The sequence below is a fragment of the Gopherus flavomarginatus genome, chromosome 6 (genome assembly GCF_025201925.1).
Source record: "Gopherus flavomarginatus isolate rGopFla2 chromosome 6, rGopFla2.mat.asm, whole genome shotgun sequence".
NCBI lineage: Eukaryota > Metazoa > Chordata > Testudines > Testudinidae > Gopherus > Gopherus flavomarginatus.
The window spans coordinates 8,282,645-8,295,714 of NC_066622.1; the positions used below are offsets into that span (position 1 = coordinate 8,282,645).

The 13,070-nt window shown below is 37.8% G+C and overlaps 1 protein-coding gene across 1 annotated transcript in view; it reads right to left on the reverse strand.

Annotated features, from left to right (window-relative positions):
* The window catches only part of SUCLG2 (succinate-CoA ligase GDP-forming subunit beta), a 220,251-nt gene that overhangs the window by 107,717 nt on the left and 99,464 nt on the right, over positions 1-13,070 (reverse strand). The window contains 2 exon segments of the mRNA XM_050957476.1: positions 4,211-4,301; positions 4,434-4,533. Coding sequence (XP_050813433.1) covers positions 4,211-4,301; positions 4,434-4,533 — 191 coding nt within the window.

Here is a 13,070-nt window from a genome sequence, read left to right on the forward strand (position 1 = left end):
TTACCTGGTGTTCATGTGACGTAACCGACTGACTCCATCATTCCAGGCCAATGCATCAGGAAACATAGAATTTGGGTTTTTTTTCCTCGTATTGTTCTGCTTTGCTTATGATGAAAAGTATGAACATTCATTATCCTATTTTCCACAGCAGTTTTATTTAAAAAATATCCTGGGAAAGCCATTATTATAAAGCCACCCTGATAATTTCATATTTTCTTGCTTTAACATTTAGCCTTCTAACAATCTGCCTGTAAGTTAAACGTCTAATTTCACATGGAAATCTAAAATGGCCCTTTGATACTGAATCATATACTAGAAATGCTAATTCTCTTATTGCTTGGAGAAAAGGCACAGATATCAGGTTCTCTAAGTTGTCATGATAAGCAGAAGACTGCCTGCTCAGATAACCAGACTCTCCAAAATCCAGGGTGCCATAAGAGGATTTTATGTAAACTCACAAAATAGCTGCCAAGTTCTAAAGGAGCCAAGGGGACTTCTGTTTATTTAAGAAGTATGAATTTTAAGACGCACAGCCACGTTTTAAATACTACTGTAGGCACATAAGCAGAAAGAGACAGGTCTACATTTGAGAACTCAATGTTGGATAACAAACTGCACTTTCTACATGACTATTCTACCTGTAGAACGTTTTTGACCTTTAAGATTTATCCTTAAAAATGAAGTACAATATTGCTATCTCCTAGAACTCCTGCTCATGCCTTTCATCACTAACACCTGCTGATGCTGACGACAGAAATTACACCCATTGTCCAGATGCATTGTGCATCTAAGTTCCATCACCTGTGTGGAGGTGTTCAAAATCACCGCCTGAGAAATAAGGTCACAAGTGTCTGTGTTGCAAATTTGCAAAATTTGTCCAAATCCACTTCGCAACAAATAGCTATTTTTAATTTGTTGCCAGGACCTGAGCAATTTATCCCATCAGCGTGAACGGTGATGCTGGTTTATTCAAGGACTTTTCCACCAGCATTAAGAAACAAATCCTCACCATTGGGACTTAATCAAAAATGCAAATATAAGGTCCTGTTTACATGGCAGAGTTTTACCAGTTATATTCATATAAATAAACCAATATAATTATATCAATATAACGCCCTGTGTAAACACTTACTCAGGAACAAGAGCGGGGTTTTTTAGGTTAGCCCAAATGCTTTTCGATGAGATAAGAATGTCTTTCCTTACTAACTTGTAATTTTGTTAATGTAAATTACAGGACAAGACTTCTTATATTCCTGTTGCAATAAAACAAAAATGCCTACTATCTCCTGAATTTCCACTGCCATAACTAAATGCAGAGGTTACTGAAGGCACTCTCCTCTGCTCAGACAGCTACCTTTTATTTTTGTCTCTAAGATCTACCAGACATTTTCTGTGCATGAAAATTTCTGTGTGTTAACTTTTATCCTGGAGTTACAAAATTCATTTAGCTATCACATACTATGATGAAATTCTATCCTACAACAAAGATTGTGGAGCCTGGTACTACAGTGTGACACTAATACTCTGAATGACTTGTAATTTGTGTAAATTGCAACTAGTTCCAAGATGCTAACAAGAGCAAAGTCTACCTAGAAAGTAAAGGTTGTTCCCACACACACACCCTGCTATATATCTTTTAAGAGGAGTCAATAGCTTTTCACAAAAACACTTCTGTTGAATTAGAGAGATGCATCATTATAAAGGTCTATGTTTTCTCCAAAATCTATTGAGTAATGAGGGCATAGCAGTCTAGTTACCATTATTTACTTTTCATATTTGTATTCACTTAGTATAAAGTAGGGCTAGTGTGTTTGCCTGGCAATCTCATAAAGCCTAGATAAATCATTACTATTATAAAATGCTTTTATAAAATGTACAGTAAACTGGTTATTGTAGTACAATTCAAGAAAACTTGTGCATGTGATGCAGATGGAGAACATGCCAATTTGCTGAAATGCCCCAAAACTCTGCAATGGTAAACATTTTACATTTAGAACAAAATGACTACCTACGATGAAAAACACAAAATATGTGGGCTATCAATCCCTTACTACTATGCAACCCGGCAGACAACAACAAAATGCACATGCACATAAGAAATCCTAGATCCACATTAAAATATTTTTATGTCTACTGTAATATGTTTCCACATATCCTTGCTGGACAGCAAAAATACACTTATTCTATTCTATGTACATACTTACACTGTGCTAATCATTGTAGTATCTGAGCACCTGATGTTCTTCCTCATAGAGACTTTAAGGTCAGAAGAGACCATGATCACCTAGTCTGACCACCTAAAAAATCTCACCAACCCATTCCTGTAATATTCCCCTAACCTCTGATTGAGTTACTGAAGTTCTCAAATAACGATTTAAAGATTTCACGTTTTGCTGAGAATCCACAATTTATACTACTTTAAACCTGCAAGTGACCCATGCCCCACGCCTCAGAGAAAGGCGAAAAAACCCATCTCTCATATGGATACGGTCTCCAGTCAACTACAATAATTTGTAATAATCATTACACTGAATTTAGCTTTTTCTCTCTTCACAGAACAATTGAACAGATTGATTTTCTTTGATTTATTCATTGCTGGATTTTTTTCTTTATTACAATCTCTCTGGCTTGATATCTGAACAACATCGTTTAGGTGAGGTTGGTTATATAAGCTACATAGTATTCTCCGTCTTCCCTGGTTGGATGAGAATACTTTATGATTATTTTATCTGGTATGAATTTTCATGGAAAGCAAAACGCAACAGGAACACTATTTAAGGAAATGACAATTTTCTTTAAAAAGACAATCAAATATTCATGGGAATTTTTGGCACTATTCATCCAAATCTAGTCACTATGTTTCCATGATATACTCTATCCTCTTGCTCCTGACACTATATATTTACAGAAGCATTGTGTTGAAGGACAGAAAAGAAGCTACAAGTAATACGTCTTATCTTTACACTACATACTGTATAGAGCTTTTTGGAAATCAACTATGTAAGGGCATCTTCCTACTCTCTCTACTAAATTAAGTTAGTGTACTTTCATTTAAATAATCCATTCTGAAAATACAGATCTTTCATTTTCTGTTGGTTTCCAATGAAATTAGAAGTCTGTTTTGTAGATTTGACCATTTAAACGAATGCACAATCTTCTAATCAGATTGTGCGGAGGGGTGGGGAGGAGGGGAGGGACACGACAAATCTTCCTCTGCTGGAGTATTTCAAGCAGTTCACTTAGCACAAAAAGGAATAAGACTAAGGTGTTTACAGAGGAAGCGAGCTTTCACCACACAATATTCTGAGAACAGCTGTAAGCTGAGAAATGTCTCTCTTGTGTTTATTATCAGAGTTTCTGAGAGGTAGTAGTAATTTTTGTTTCTTCTTTTTATTGTTTAAAATTAAACTTCTATCAGGAACTATAATAGTCTGCTTTTCTTCTTCCCAGGAGATACAGCTAAAGACACATAACAGAACGTTCCTCAAACACTCAACAAAAAGCATCTCTTCAGCTACATGTCCTCTTTCTCTGTCAATGCCAAGACACTGGCAGTGCATTAGCAACTACTTATTTTTTTCTTCTACTCATGCCAAAAAAGTTTGCATAACACACTGTCTCCTGGCATCAAATAGACAGCATAGCTCTTCATTATATGCCCTCTCTCAACAAAGCAAAGTCAGAGACAAAAAAATCAGAACATTTCCAGTAGCAGCCTTACTTATTGGATTTAATTTCATTACAGGATTTAACTGAAGGGTGACAGTCCAAAAAAGCCTGGCCTGAATGTTTCTCTTACTTAGGCCAATAGTTAAGGACATGACCATCCCACAAAAAAAGGTTCTTTTGGTATTCTAGAAAAAGCAATTACCCCAAATGAGAAAATGTAATATTTCTCCTTTTGAAGTCACCTACCAAAAGGCGTATTTCTGCTACAGCGATCAGGTTAGAATTTTCTAGGCATTCACTTCATCATACACAGCAAAATGAAGTGTACGTCCTGGCCAATTTCAAAATATTCAGTGGTGAACAAACATTTAAAAAGAAGCAAAGATGACACATTTTCCTTTGTCACATTAATAGGATGCAATCAATCAGGCATTTCAATAAAAAAGGAATGGAAAACACAGTGGCACACACTACAGCACGTTAGTTTACAGTTGCAACTGAACAACCTTCAATTTTTAAGGAAAAGGAAAAAACATCTTACTTTCTTAACTTTAACGCCATCCTTTGGAGTTTGCTTTGTTGCGAGATTGTACCCAATCATCTGTTCAGCAAGCTGCCCAACAACTTTAGGGCTATAAAAGAAAGGAAAAAGTCAATTTACGAACATGTATTAAAGATATTTTGATCAATTAAAACAGTCGTTGCAAACGTCTCAATACTATCAGTAGCATATTACTCACGTCTTTCGAATTTTAGAGACTTACTCTTTAGTTAGATGGACCCCTCCTTTCAATCCACTATTGAAAACCCCTTTTCCTCTCCCTCCAGCTAGGATTTGAGCCTTTAGAACAATTTCTGTTGCCTCTGTAAGAGAAAAAAAAAATACATTGTTGTGCTATTAAATGTCATTTATTGATCCATAGCAACTATTAACCTATTTCAAAAAGCAAGTAGTACAGAACTGGTAGAACATATTTAAAAATAAACTTACTAAAATTCAAAACTGCTAGATAGTCTTACAGAGAAGTCATTTTTGTTTATAATACAACACACCAAAAAAGTGTTAAAGAACATCCACCAGTTACCCATTAGCTAGCTAAATATGTTGATATTTAAACAAAGCATTGTCAATAATAATGTATAACCTGCATAATAATCCCTGCAAATTGCATAGTTTGACTGCCTAGTTTTTAGAATTGTTTTTAATACCTGGACCAGAGCATATGTCCTTTGAGTGGTCACATGTGCACAGGCAAATGTTTATGGAGAGGGAGTAAATCTCAGCCCCTGATCGAAGCCCAAACAGGAGTGTGGATATGGGGATGCAAGGAAGAATCCAATCTCCAAGTGCAGGCTGGGTAGGGAGCAGCTGGTACATTAATCCCTAGGCTACAGTAGCAGCTGCTAACCCTACATGGGGGATTTGGTCCACTTGATCCAGTGGCCAAACCAATGCCCTTTTCCCTGGTCTCAAGCTCCCCAATTTACAGTGGAGTAGGGAAGGTCCAGCTTTGCCGCGCACAAGGGATACAGAATGCCCTAGGTATTAATCTGTATGTGTCTCCCTGACCCCTGTGCAACAAAAACCGCACAGTCCTGGGGCCTCGTACACCCTCTTCAGCCCTGGGTGACGTTCACCTGCAATAAAATACCCTGGGCAGAGGTAAATGGCTACTCCAGTCTCACTCCACCCCTCCACTCTCTATGTGGCCTTGCACAGAGAAGCAGCTGCTCTCATCTCACTCTGTCTCCTTCCCCTACAAAGCCTGTGCACAGGGAAACAGTCCAGCCCATGCAGCATCACCCAGAGCATAACAGCTGCTCTCCTAGAAGGTGCTATGTGCACAGAGACCATTCTGGTCTTATTTTCCAGACTGTTCTCCTTGCCTTGTGGCGACTGGCCAGGGAGCTCGGAGGGTTGTTGCCTGATGGGTGGAGCTGTGAGGGAGCAGCTGGGCTGGGATACTTGGCAGGCAGGGAAGGTGCGACACTCTCCTTCCCCAAGCCAGGCTGAACCCTGTGGGGAATGGGGTGTAAGACATATAAATTGATTGAACCTCAAGGGGGGAAGGTGCAAAACTGAGAGCACGTTTGTCTCATCCACTTGTTATGTCTTCTCTTTCAGGCTGTAAACTTCTGAGGCAGGGACTTTTGTTTACTAGGTTTGCACAGTGCATATTACAATCGAGTCCAGCATGGTTGGACTCTTTAGCGACTAATGCAACATAAATGTTAAATAATAATTGTCAAGGTTCCTTCCCCACTCTAAACTTTAGGGTACAGATGTGGGGACCTGCATGCACACTTCTAAGCTTAATTACTAGCTTAGATCTGGTATCGCTGCCACCACCCCCAAGGACCCCCTTTTTCCCTGGGTAGTCTTGAGGGACTTCACCAATTCCGTGGTGAACACAGATCCAAACCCCTTGGATCTTAAAACAAGGAGAAATTAACCACTTCCCTTCCTTTCCCCCCACCAATCCCTGGTGAGTCCAGATCCAATCCCTTTGGATCTAAAAAACAAGGAAAAATCAATCAGGTATTAAGAAAAATGGCTTTTAATTAAAGAAAAGAAAGGTAAAAGAAAACCCTCTGGGACAGATTAGCATACCAGCTACTCTCACAGACAACAGATTCAAAACACAGAGGATGTTCCCCTGGGCACAAATTTAGTTACACAAAAAAAAATGCTCAAATACCCAATTTGATTCTACCTCAATTTGCATAAGACAGGCTACAAAGAAATAAACATAAACCTATTTATTCCTTTCTAAAACTTACTACTCTGATCAGAGGCTGGTTCCTTGAGCTTTTTCACTCCAGCTGAAACTGAAATTCTCGAACAAAGGAAAAACTTCCCTCCTTCCTTTTGAAACGTCTTGTTCCCCCATTGGTTCCTCTGGTCAGGTATTAGCTAGGCTAGGTGAACTTCTTAACCCTTTACAGGTAAAAGAAGGATTAACCCTTAACCATCTGTTTATGACAATAATAATTAGGGGGGGACGAATTTACCCAAATGAATCCAACAGGACTTTGCACTGCAACTCCACTGAAACCTCATATACTCATTCTCCTAAACTACTCCTTTCTCATCAGCATGGAAAAGCTGCAAGCTTCCAAATTAACTACGTCAGCCAAAGAAGGAAGCAAGTTTCAGATTTGAGACTTCCCGGATCCAATCTCAAAGAATGTCCTTCCCCTAGCACTCCCCATTTTTTGGACACTGTTTCTTCACAGGTTAACATGCAGTGTCCAAAAAATGTTTTATTAATGATTATTAGTCTCAGGTTTTCACAGCTAACAGGATGACCCCACATGTGTTTTGAAAAGATGAGGTCTAGATATTAATGCACTATAAAGTATTATATGGAAAATGCTCATGTTTAAAACTGTTTCATGTTTTGTTCTTATGGGATCTGATGCAATTCCTGTTGAAGTTTATGGAAGGCTTTGACTTCAACGGGAGTAGGATGGAAGTCACTAACTAATGCATATATTTTGTGTATGTAGTATTTGCTCAGTCACTATAGTTGACACTAACTATTTACCTGAACATTTAACCACAAGTATAAATACGCAGTAAAAACTCAACTTTTAGGTTCCTATTACAAATAAATATTTTTCAGAGATAGCTAAATGTAGTGTTGATAGGGGAGTCATTTCTGGCAATGACCACACACACACAATATAATTTCATAATTCTAATGTGATAAAGTCCAGATTTAGGGTTAGATTCTAGACTGAGGTTGGAACAATCATCAGGAAAGAAAAATAAACAACAACATTTTAGTATTAAGACTAAAACACAAGTTTTTTCACACAGCTAGTAAAAGTAGCATTCCAAAGAATCTGATTTTCAAGCTTCTCAAGACAAAATCCCCATGCTAATCCATCCAATAACATTTGGCATATATCATTCTGACCCTTAAAAATATTTTCCTTGAAAATACTCCATGCATTTCAACATATTCGCGTTCCCAGCTCTCCTATTATTCATACTACTGCAAGGCAGATAACAAGGAAATTTAAATGCAACAAAGTTTTATATCAGTGTTTTCTAAGCATATAAATTATTAAGATGAATTAAACTATAAATCATTTTCCAACCCACAGTAGCAAAATCTAAAATCACATGGCTGCTATGACAAAACATCGAAGTTGGCATTGTTAATGGACATTACAAGCATTTAATTAGATTAGTTTTAGTCACTAACCATCCTGACAATGAAAGCTTTGTATTTCCAATGATAAGTGCTGTCAATTATGCATGTAATCATTACCCTTTGTACCATAGGTCGTAAGGCCACCAAGTCAATTTCACTCATAGCTTGCATGCTATACAATGAACTAATTATGTTCATTTGGCTATAACAAAGTAAGAGAGCTCAATTAAATGCATATAATATTATAGTCTGCCAAAAGAATATCTAGGCAATAAAATAACTGCACAAAGACAACTATCGACGTCATAAATAAGTGCATTAAAAAGTAAGAAAAACTATGCAAAGGTTAAGACCTCAAGTACTAATCAATACACCAGCTCAGCAGAACACAGTGCAGCAGGTTCTTCTTGCCTCAGGGGAAACCAACATGAAGTAATTTAATTTAATAGTTATTTGCCCAAGCTCTGGAAAATGAAGTAAACCAGCCAAATCTTACTTTACAGAAACTAGGCTTGATCATTCAGTATTTACCAAGTTGATTCACTATTTATTGCCACCATTTCTATTTTATTTAAAGATCTGATTTCTAGAAAAGCTCGCACGAATTTCTATTTTTTTTTATGTTATGTCCTGCCTGAATTCCCAGATTGCATTAGGAAAGATTATCCCAGACAAGAAATGTAATTTTAGTTAGAATATATAAATTGATTTAACTGTACTCACAGGATAACTTCTAAAAGAAGCATAGATTCTAATAGATTTTGTATGGAAATATATTACACGTATATTCAGACAAGAACATTATAATGAATCTATTCAGTTATCTATTCAAACTGTTTTATCAAAGCTACAAGCAACTGTTACTGCACAAATCTGTGCAGTTATAAACATATAAGACTTGAAAGAGACCTAGCACAATTGTCATAAACAGATAGTTAAGGGTTAATGCCTCTTTTACCTGTAAAGGGTTAAGAAGCTCAGTAAACTTGGCTGACACCTGACCAGAGGACCAATAAGGGGATAAGATACTTTCAAATCTTGGTGGAGGGAAGTCTTTGTTTGTGCTTTTTGTTTTGGTTGTTGTTCGCTCTTGGGACTAAGAGGGACCAGACGTCCATCCAGGCTCTCTAAATCTTTCTGAATCAGTCTCTCAAGTTTCAAAATTGTAAGTAATAGTCAGGCAAGGCAGATTAGTCTTATTTTTGTTTTCTCAACCTGTAAATGTCCTTTTTTTTGCTGAGAGGATTTTACCTCTGCTTGCTGTAACTTTGAACCTAAGGTTAGAGGGAGTTCCTGTGGGCTATACGAATTTGATTACCCTGTAAAGTATTTTCCATCCTGATTTTACAGAGATGATTTTTACCATTCTTCTTTAATTAAAAGCTTTCTTTTTAAGAACCTGACTGATTTTTCCTTGTTTTAAGATCCAAGGGGATTGGATCTGGACTCACCAGGGATTGGTGGGGGAAAGGAGAGGGGATGGCTAATTTCTCCTTGTTTTAAGATCCAAGGGGTTTGGACGTGCGTTCACCAGGGAATTGGTGAAGTCTCTCAAGGCCACCCAGGGAGGGGAGAGTTTTGGGGAGACATCAAGTGCTCTAGACACTAAAATTTCTGGATGGTGGCAGAGTTACCAGATCTAAGCTAGTAAATAAGCTTAGAAGTGTCCACGCAGGTCCCCACATTTGTACCCTAAAGTTCAAAGTGGGGAAGGAACCTTGACAGCAATTAATAAAGTAACGTCAATAGTTAAAAGCATGTTCTGTGCCACAGTATAATGCAACATTTTCAATAGCACTTTGCTTTGCAACTAAGGTCTCTCAATCAATTTCTATTTCTGTCTATTGGCTGATAAGTCTTTGTGTGAAATTAATTTAAGTGTTTTCTTTACAGTTACCAAAAGAAGTCAGACTGCTCGTTAAAAGTGCATAGGTTTTGTCACTAATTCAGCAGTAAATATCTCCAAACTGTTCCATGCAGAATAAAGAAATCCTTCTGGTGACAGCCTCTGTTCTTAACTAATTACAATCTGAATAAATTTAGTATCAAAGTCTTGAAAATGTTTTCACCAGATTTTACTTTTATTTTGTTTATTTTGTTTCTCAGTTAACATTATTCAAAAATGTTATTTCTGGTAATTTTCATGTCAATTTGCCGTTCTTGGTTCTGGGGAGAGATGTATTCAAAATATTTACATACATTTGTTTCAACAAAATCTACCGGATTTCTAGGGCATTCCTCAGAGTTGAGGATAAAAGTCTCCAGTCCTTACTGTGTTTACACTATGAAGCCTATACTGGTATAGCTATGCTGGCAGAACCCTGTGTCACATGCACCATACACCAATGGAAGAGGTTTTTCCATCATCATAGCAACACCAACTCCCTAACTGATAGAACTTTTTTCCATTAACATTGCTGCATCTACACTGGGGATTAGGGTGGCATAGCAATATAAGTCAAGGTTCCTCTCCCTCACCCCCCACTGTAGTTATATTGAGTTAATTTTTAATTATAGAGAAAGCCTTAGGCACAATTCCCACCGACTTTAAGGACCTGCAATTATAACAAAAACATAAGTACATTCCTAGCAAATTAATATTATATCTAGACGTTGACATAGATAAAACCTATCTATTTTTTCAAAGACAAAATTTAACATGTTAACATTTCAAAATGCAACAATGCTCTAAGGAACAAAAAACCTTCATATTGTATTCTACAATACATCTCCCTCTTTTCTATTAGTATTGTGAATACAAATTGCAGTGCTACACCTTGAAATTGAAATAGGCTCAGTGCTATAATGAAAGCCTATTTTGAATTAATAAAATTGGACTTGCTTTTTGGGAACTATGATTATTCCAGTCCCTTGGAACTGCCTGCAGCAAAAATGAACAGCTTGTTTTCAGCCCACTGCTGTGTATATTTAGCTACTGGTTTCTTGATCACAAACAATGCATTGAGGACTGTGGTTACACGTATTACAGAACTTGATAACTTTCCATTCCTGTTGATAGGAATATATGATATTAAATTAAGAATGTTAACAAATACATGAAAATTGGCTGTAGCTTATCGAAAAATAAACCACTGTACAGAAAGAACAACATATGGCAGGATGTATGGTTGATCTCACATAACAATAGCAATCATGTGCCTGGTCAGATACAAGATCAAAGAACAATTTTAAACCTAAGAACTTCAAGGTTATGTTAATAAGGAATCACAGGAGATGTGGTTAGAGCATGGGACTGAGAGCCAGGACTTCCTGATATCAAATCCTGACTGTACCCATGACTTTCAGCACACCTTGTAATCGGTCTCTCACTCTCTCTCTATAAACCAGGGATAACACTACTTACTTATTCCACAGCGGTTTTGTGAAAATTAATTAACATTTGCACCTATTTTAAAAACACAGGTATTATTCACTATTGCTTTATTCTATTTTTACCTCTATGTAAGGCACGTGAATACACTGCAGGAAGCAAGAGAAGGTGGTGAATTAAAATCCACGCAGTGTTGTGTAAGTTCAACGGAGGATGAAATTATGCTGTAAAATTTGCTGCAGTAATATCTATTGTTATGAGTTTGGTGCACACAGCAAAACAGATGCAAGTAACCCAGTGGCATGGGCACAGAACATTACAGTGTAATGAAGGAGAATCAAGGGCAGGACAACTGAGCCTCCTACAGAGTAGTGTCTCCAATCACACTATGGCTCTATTGACCCTGGTGAGCACTACATAAACTTCATACAAAAAGGTCTGGATGGAAATGAATGTAATCAGCACAGCCAGAAAAATCGAAGGGCTATAATGTGGCTGGCTTCACATAGGTGGCAGAGGAGATAAGAAACTTTCCTCTCATATCCATGAGAGAAGGCTAGTCAAAATGTGGTTGGGACGGACAGACACTACACATATCTACCACTGCCACTCCCCAAAAGCCAATGTGTAATGAGGACTCCTGCAGCACTCCCCTGCCCCCCCTTTGCATGCCCCTCAGCATTGGCTGTGGCAGTCACATCCCAGGCCAAACTCTCAACCTTGAAAGAGTAAATGTTCAAATTCAGGACTTTCTACTTATTTTCAAGATAGAGCTAATATGTTTCCCAAGAAGCTAATATGGCTACACCTTCTTACTCACCCTTCTTCTAAGCTTTAAGAGGGATGCAGTGGTTTAGACGCACTCCCACAAATTGCCAGCTAAGCAAAGTGAGATGTGAAATAGCAGCTGCCCATATTAAGACATATCTTCCCCTCCTCCCTCCCCATCCCTGCTCCAAAAAACACACAGCAATGTGTTCAGGTGTGTTAAAGGTCTACAGAGAATGTTAAACAAGTTTTGTTTAAGTTAAAAAACAAACTTCCTTCTCTGTCCTTCTCATTCTACCCTCCTCCCTACCTCTCGCACAACCATCTTTCTACACGAGTGTTTTCCACTACCTTTGATTTTCAGACTAGCTTCTGAAATAAGTCAGATAAATCATCCTTTTTAGAACTCCGTACTTTTGAATATATTGTATATTTATTACTAAATTATAAGCCTCATTAAAAACTATAATGATAAATTTGCCAGTCCCTTGATCCTGTCACTGATGTTATTAATTGCTTTCATAACCCTTACTACACACTTCATCAGTGATAAAAATTTTAAAGCTAGATAAAATCAAATAAGCTAAGGCTCACCCTTAATACCAGCCTCTTAAATCTTCTCAAAATAAGTAATCAAGTATCCAGATTTTCTGCATTTTAAGATAATCTAAAATATTTCTATAATAAATGGGTCTTCATTTGATCTAGGAGCCCCAATTTCAGATACTTATACACCTAGAGGCATGGGTTCTGAGGAAAAAGTTACATGTGATCATGTAATTAATGACTATAACAATGTATACACACACACACAAGGGTGCAGAATTAAGGTTCACTCCTAGGGGAATTCTGTGTCACTGCATGCACACAGAATTCATCTCCCAGCAGATTTCTTTCCTTCCCCATAGAGAATGATGGAGAATCAAAGGAAAGCTGCAGGAGCTGTCACATGCGTCTCCTCAGAAGCGAGGGCACAGGGTTTCAGGCACCTGGAGCTGTTGGTGGTGAGGTAAATCACTATGTGTGGGGGGAGACTGGTCTGGGGATGCCTCAGCTAGTGGTTCCTATCCTGCACTGGGCTTAGCTGCTAGTCAACGGGTCGGTAACCTCTGGCACGTGGCTCACCAGGGTAAGCACTG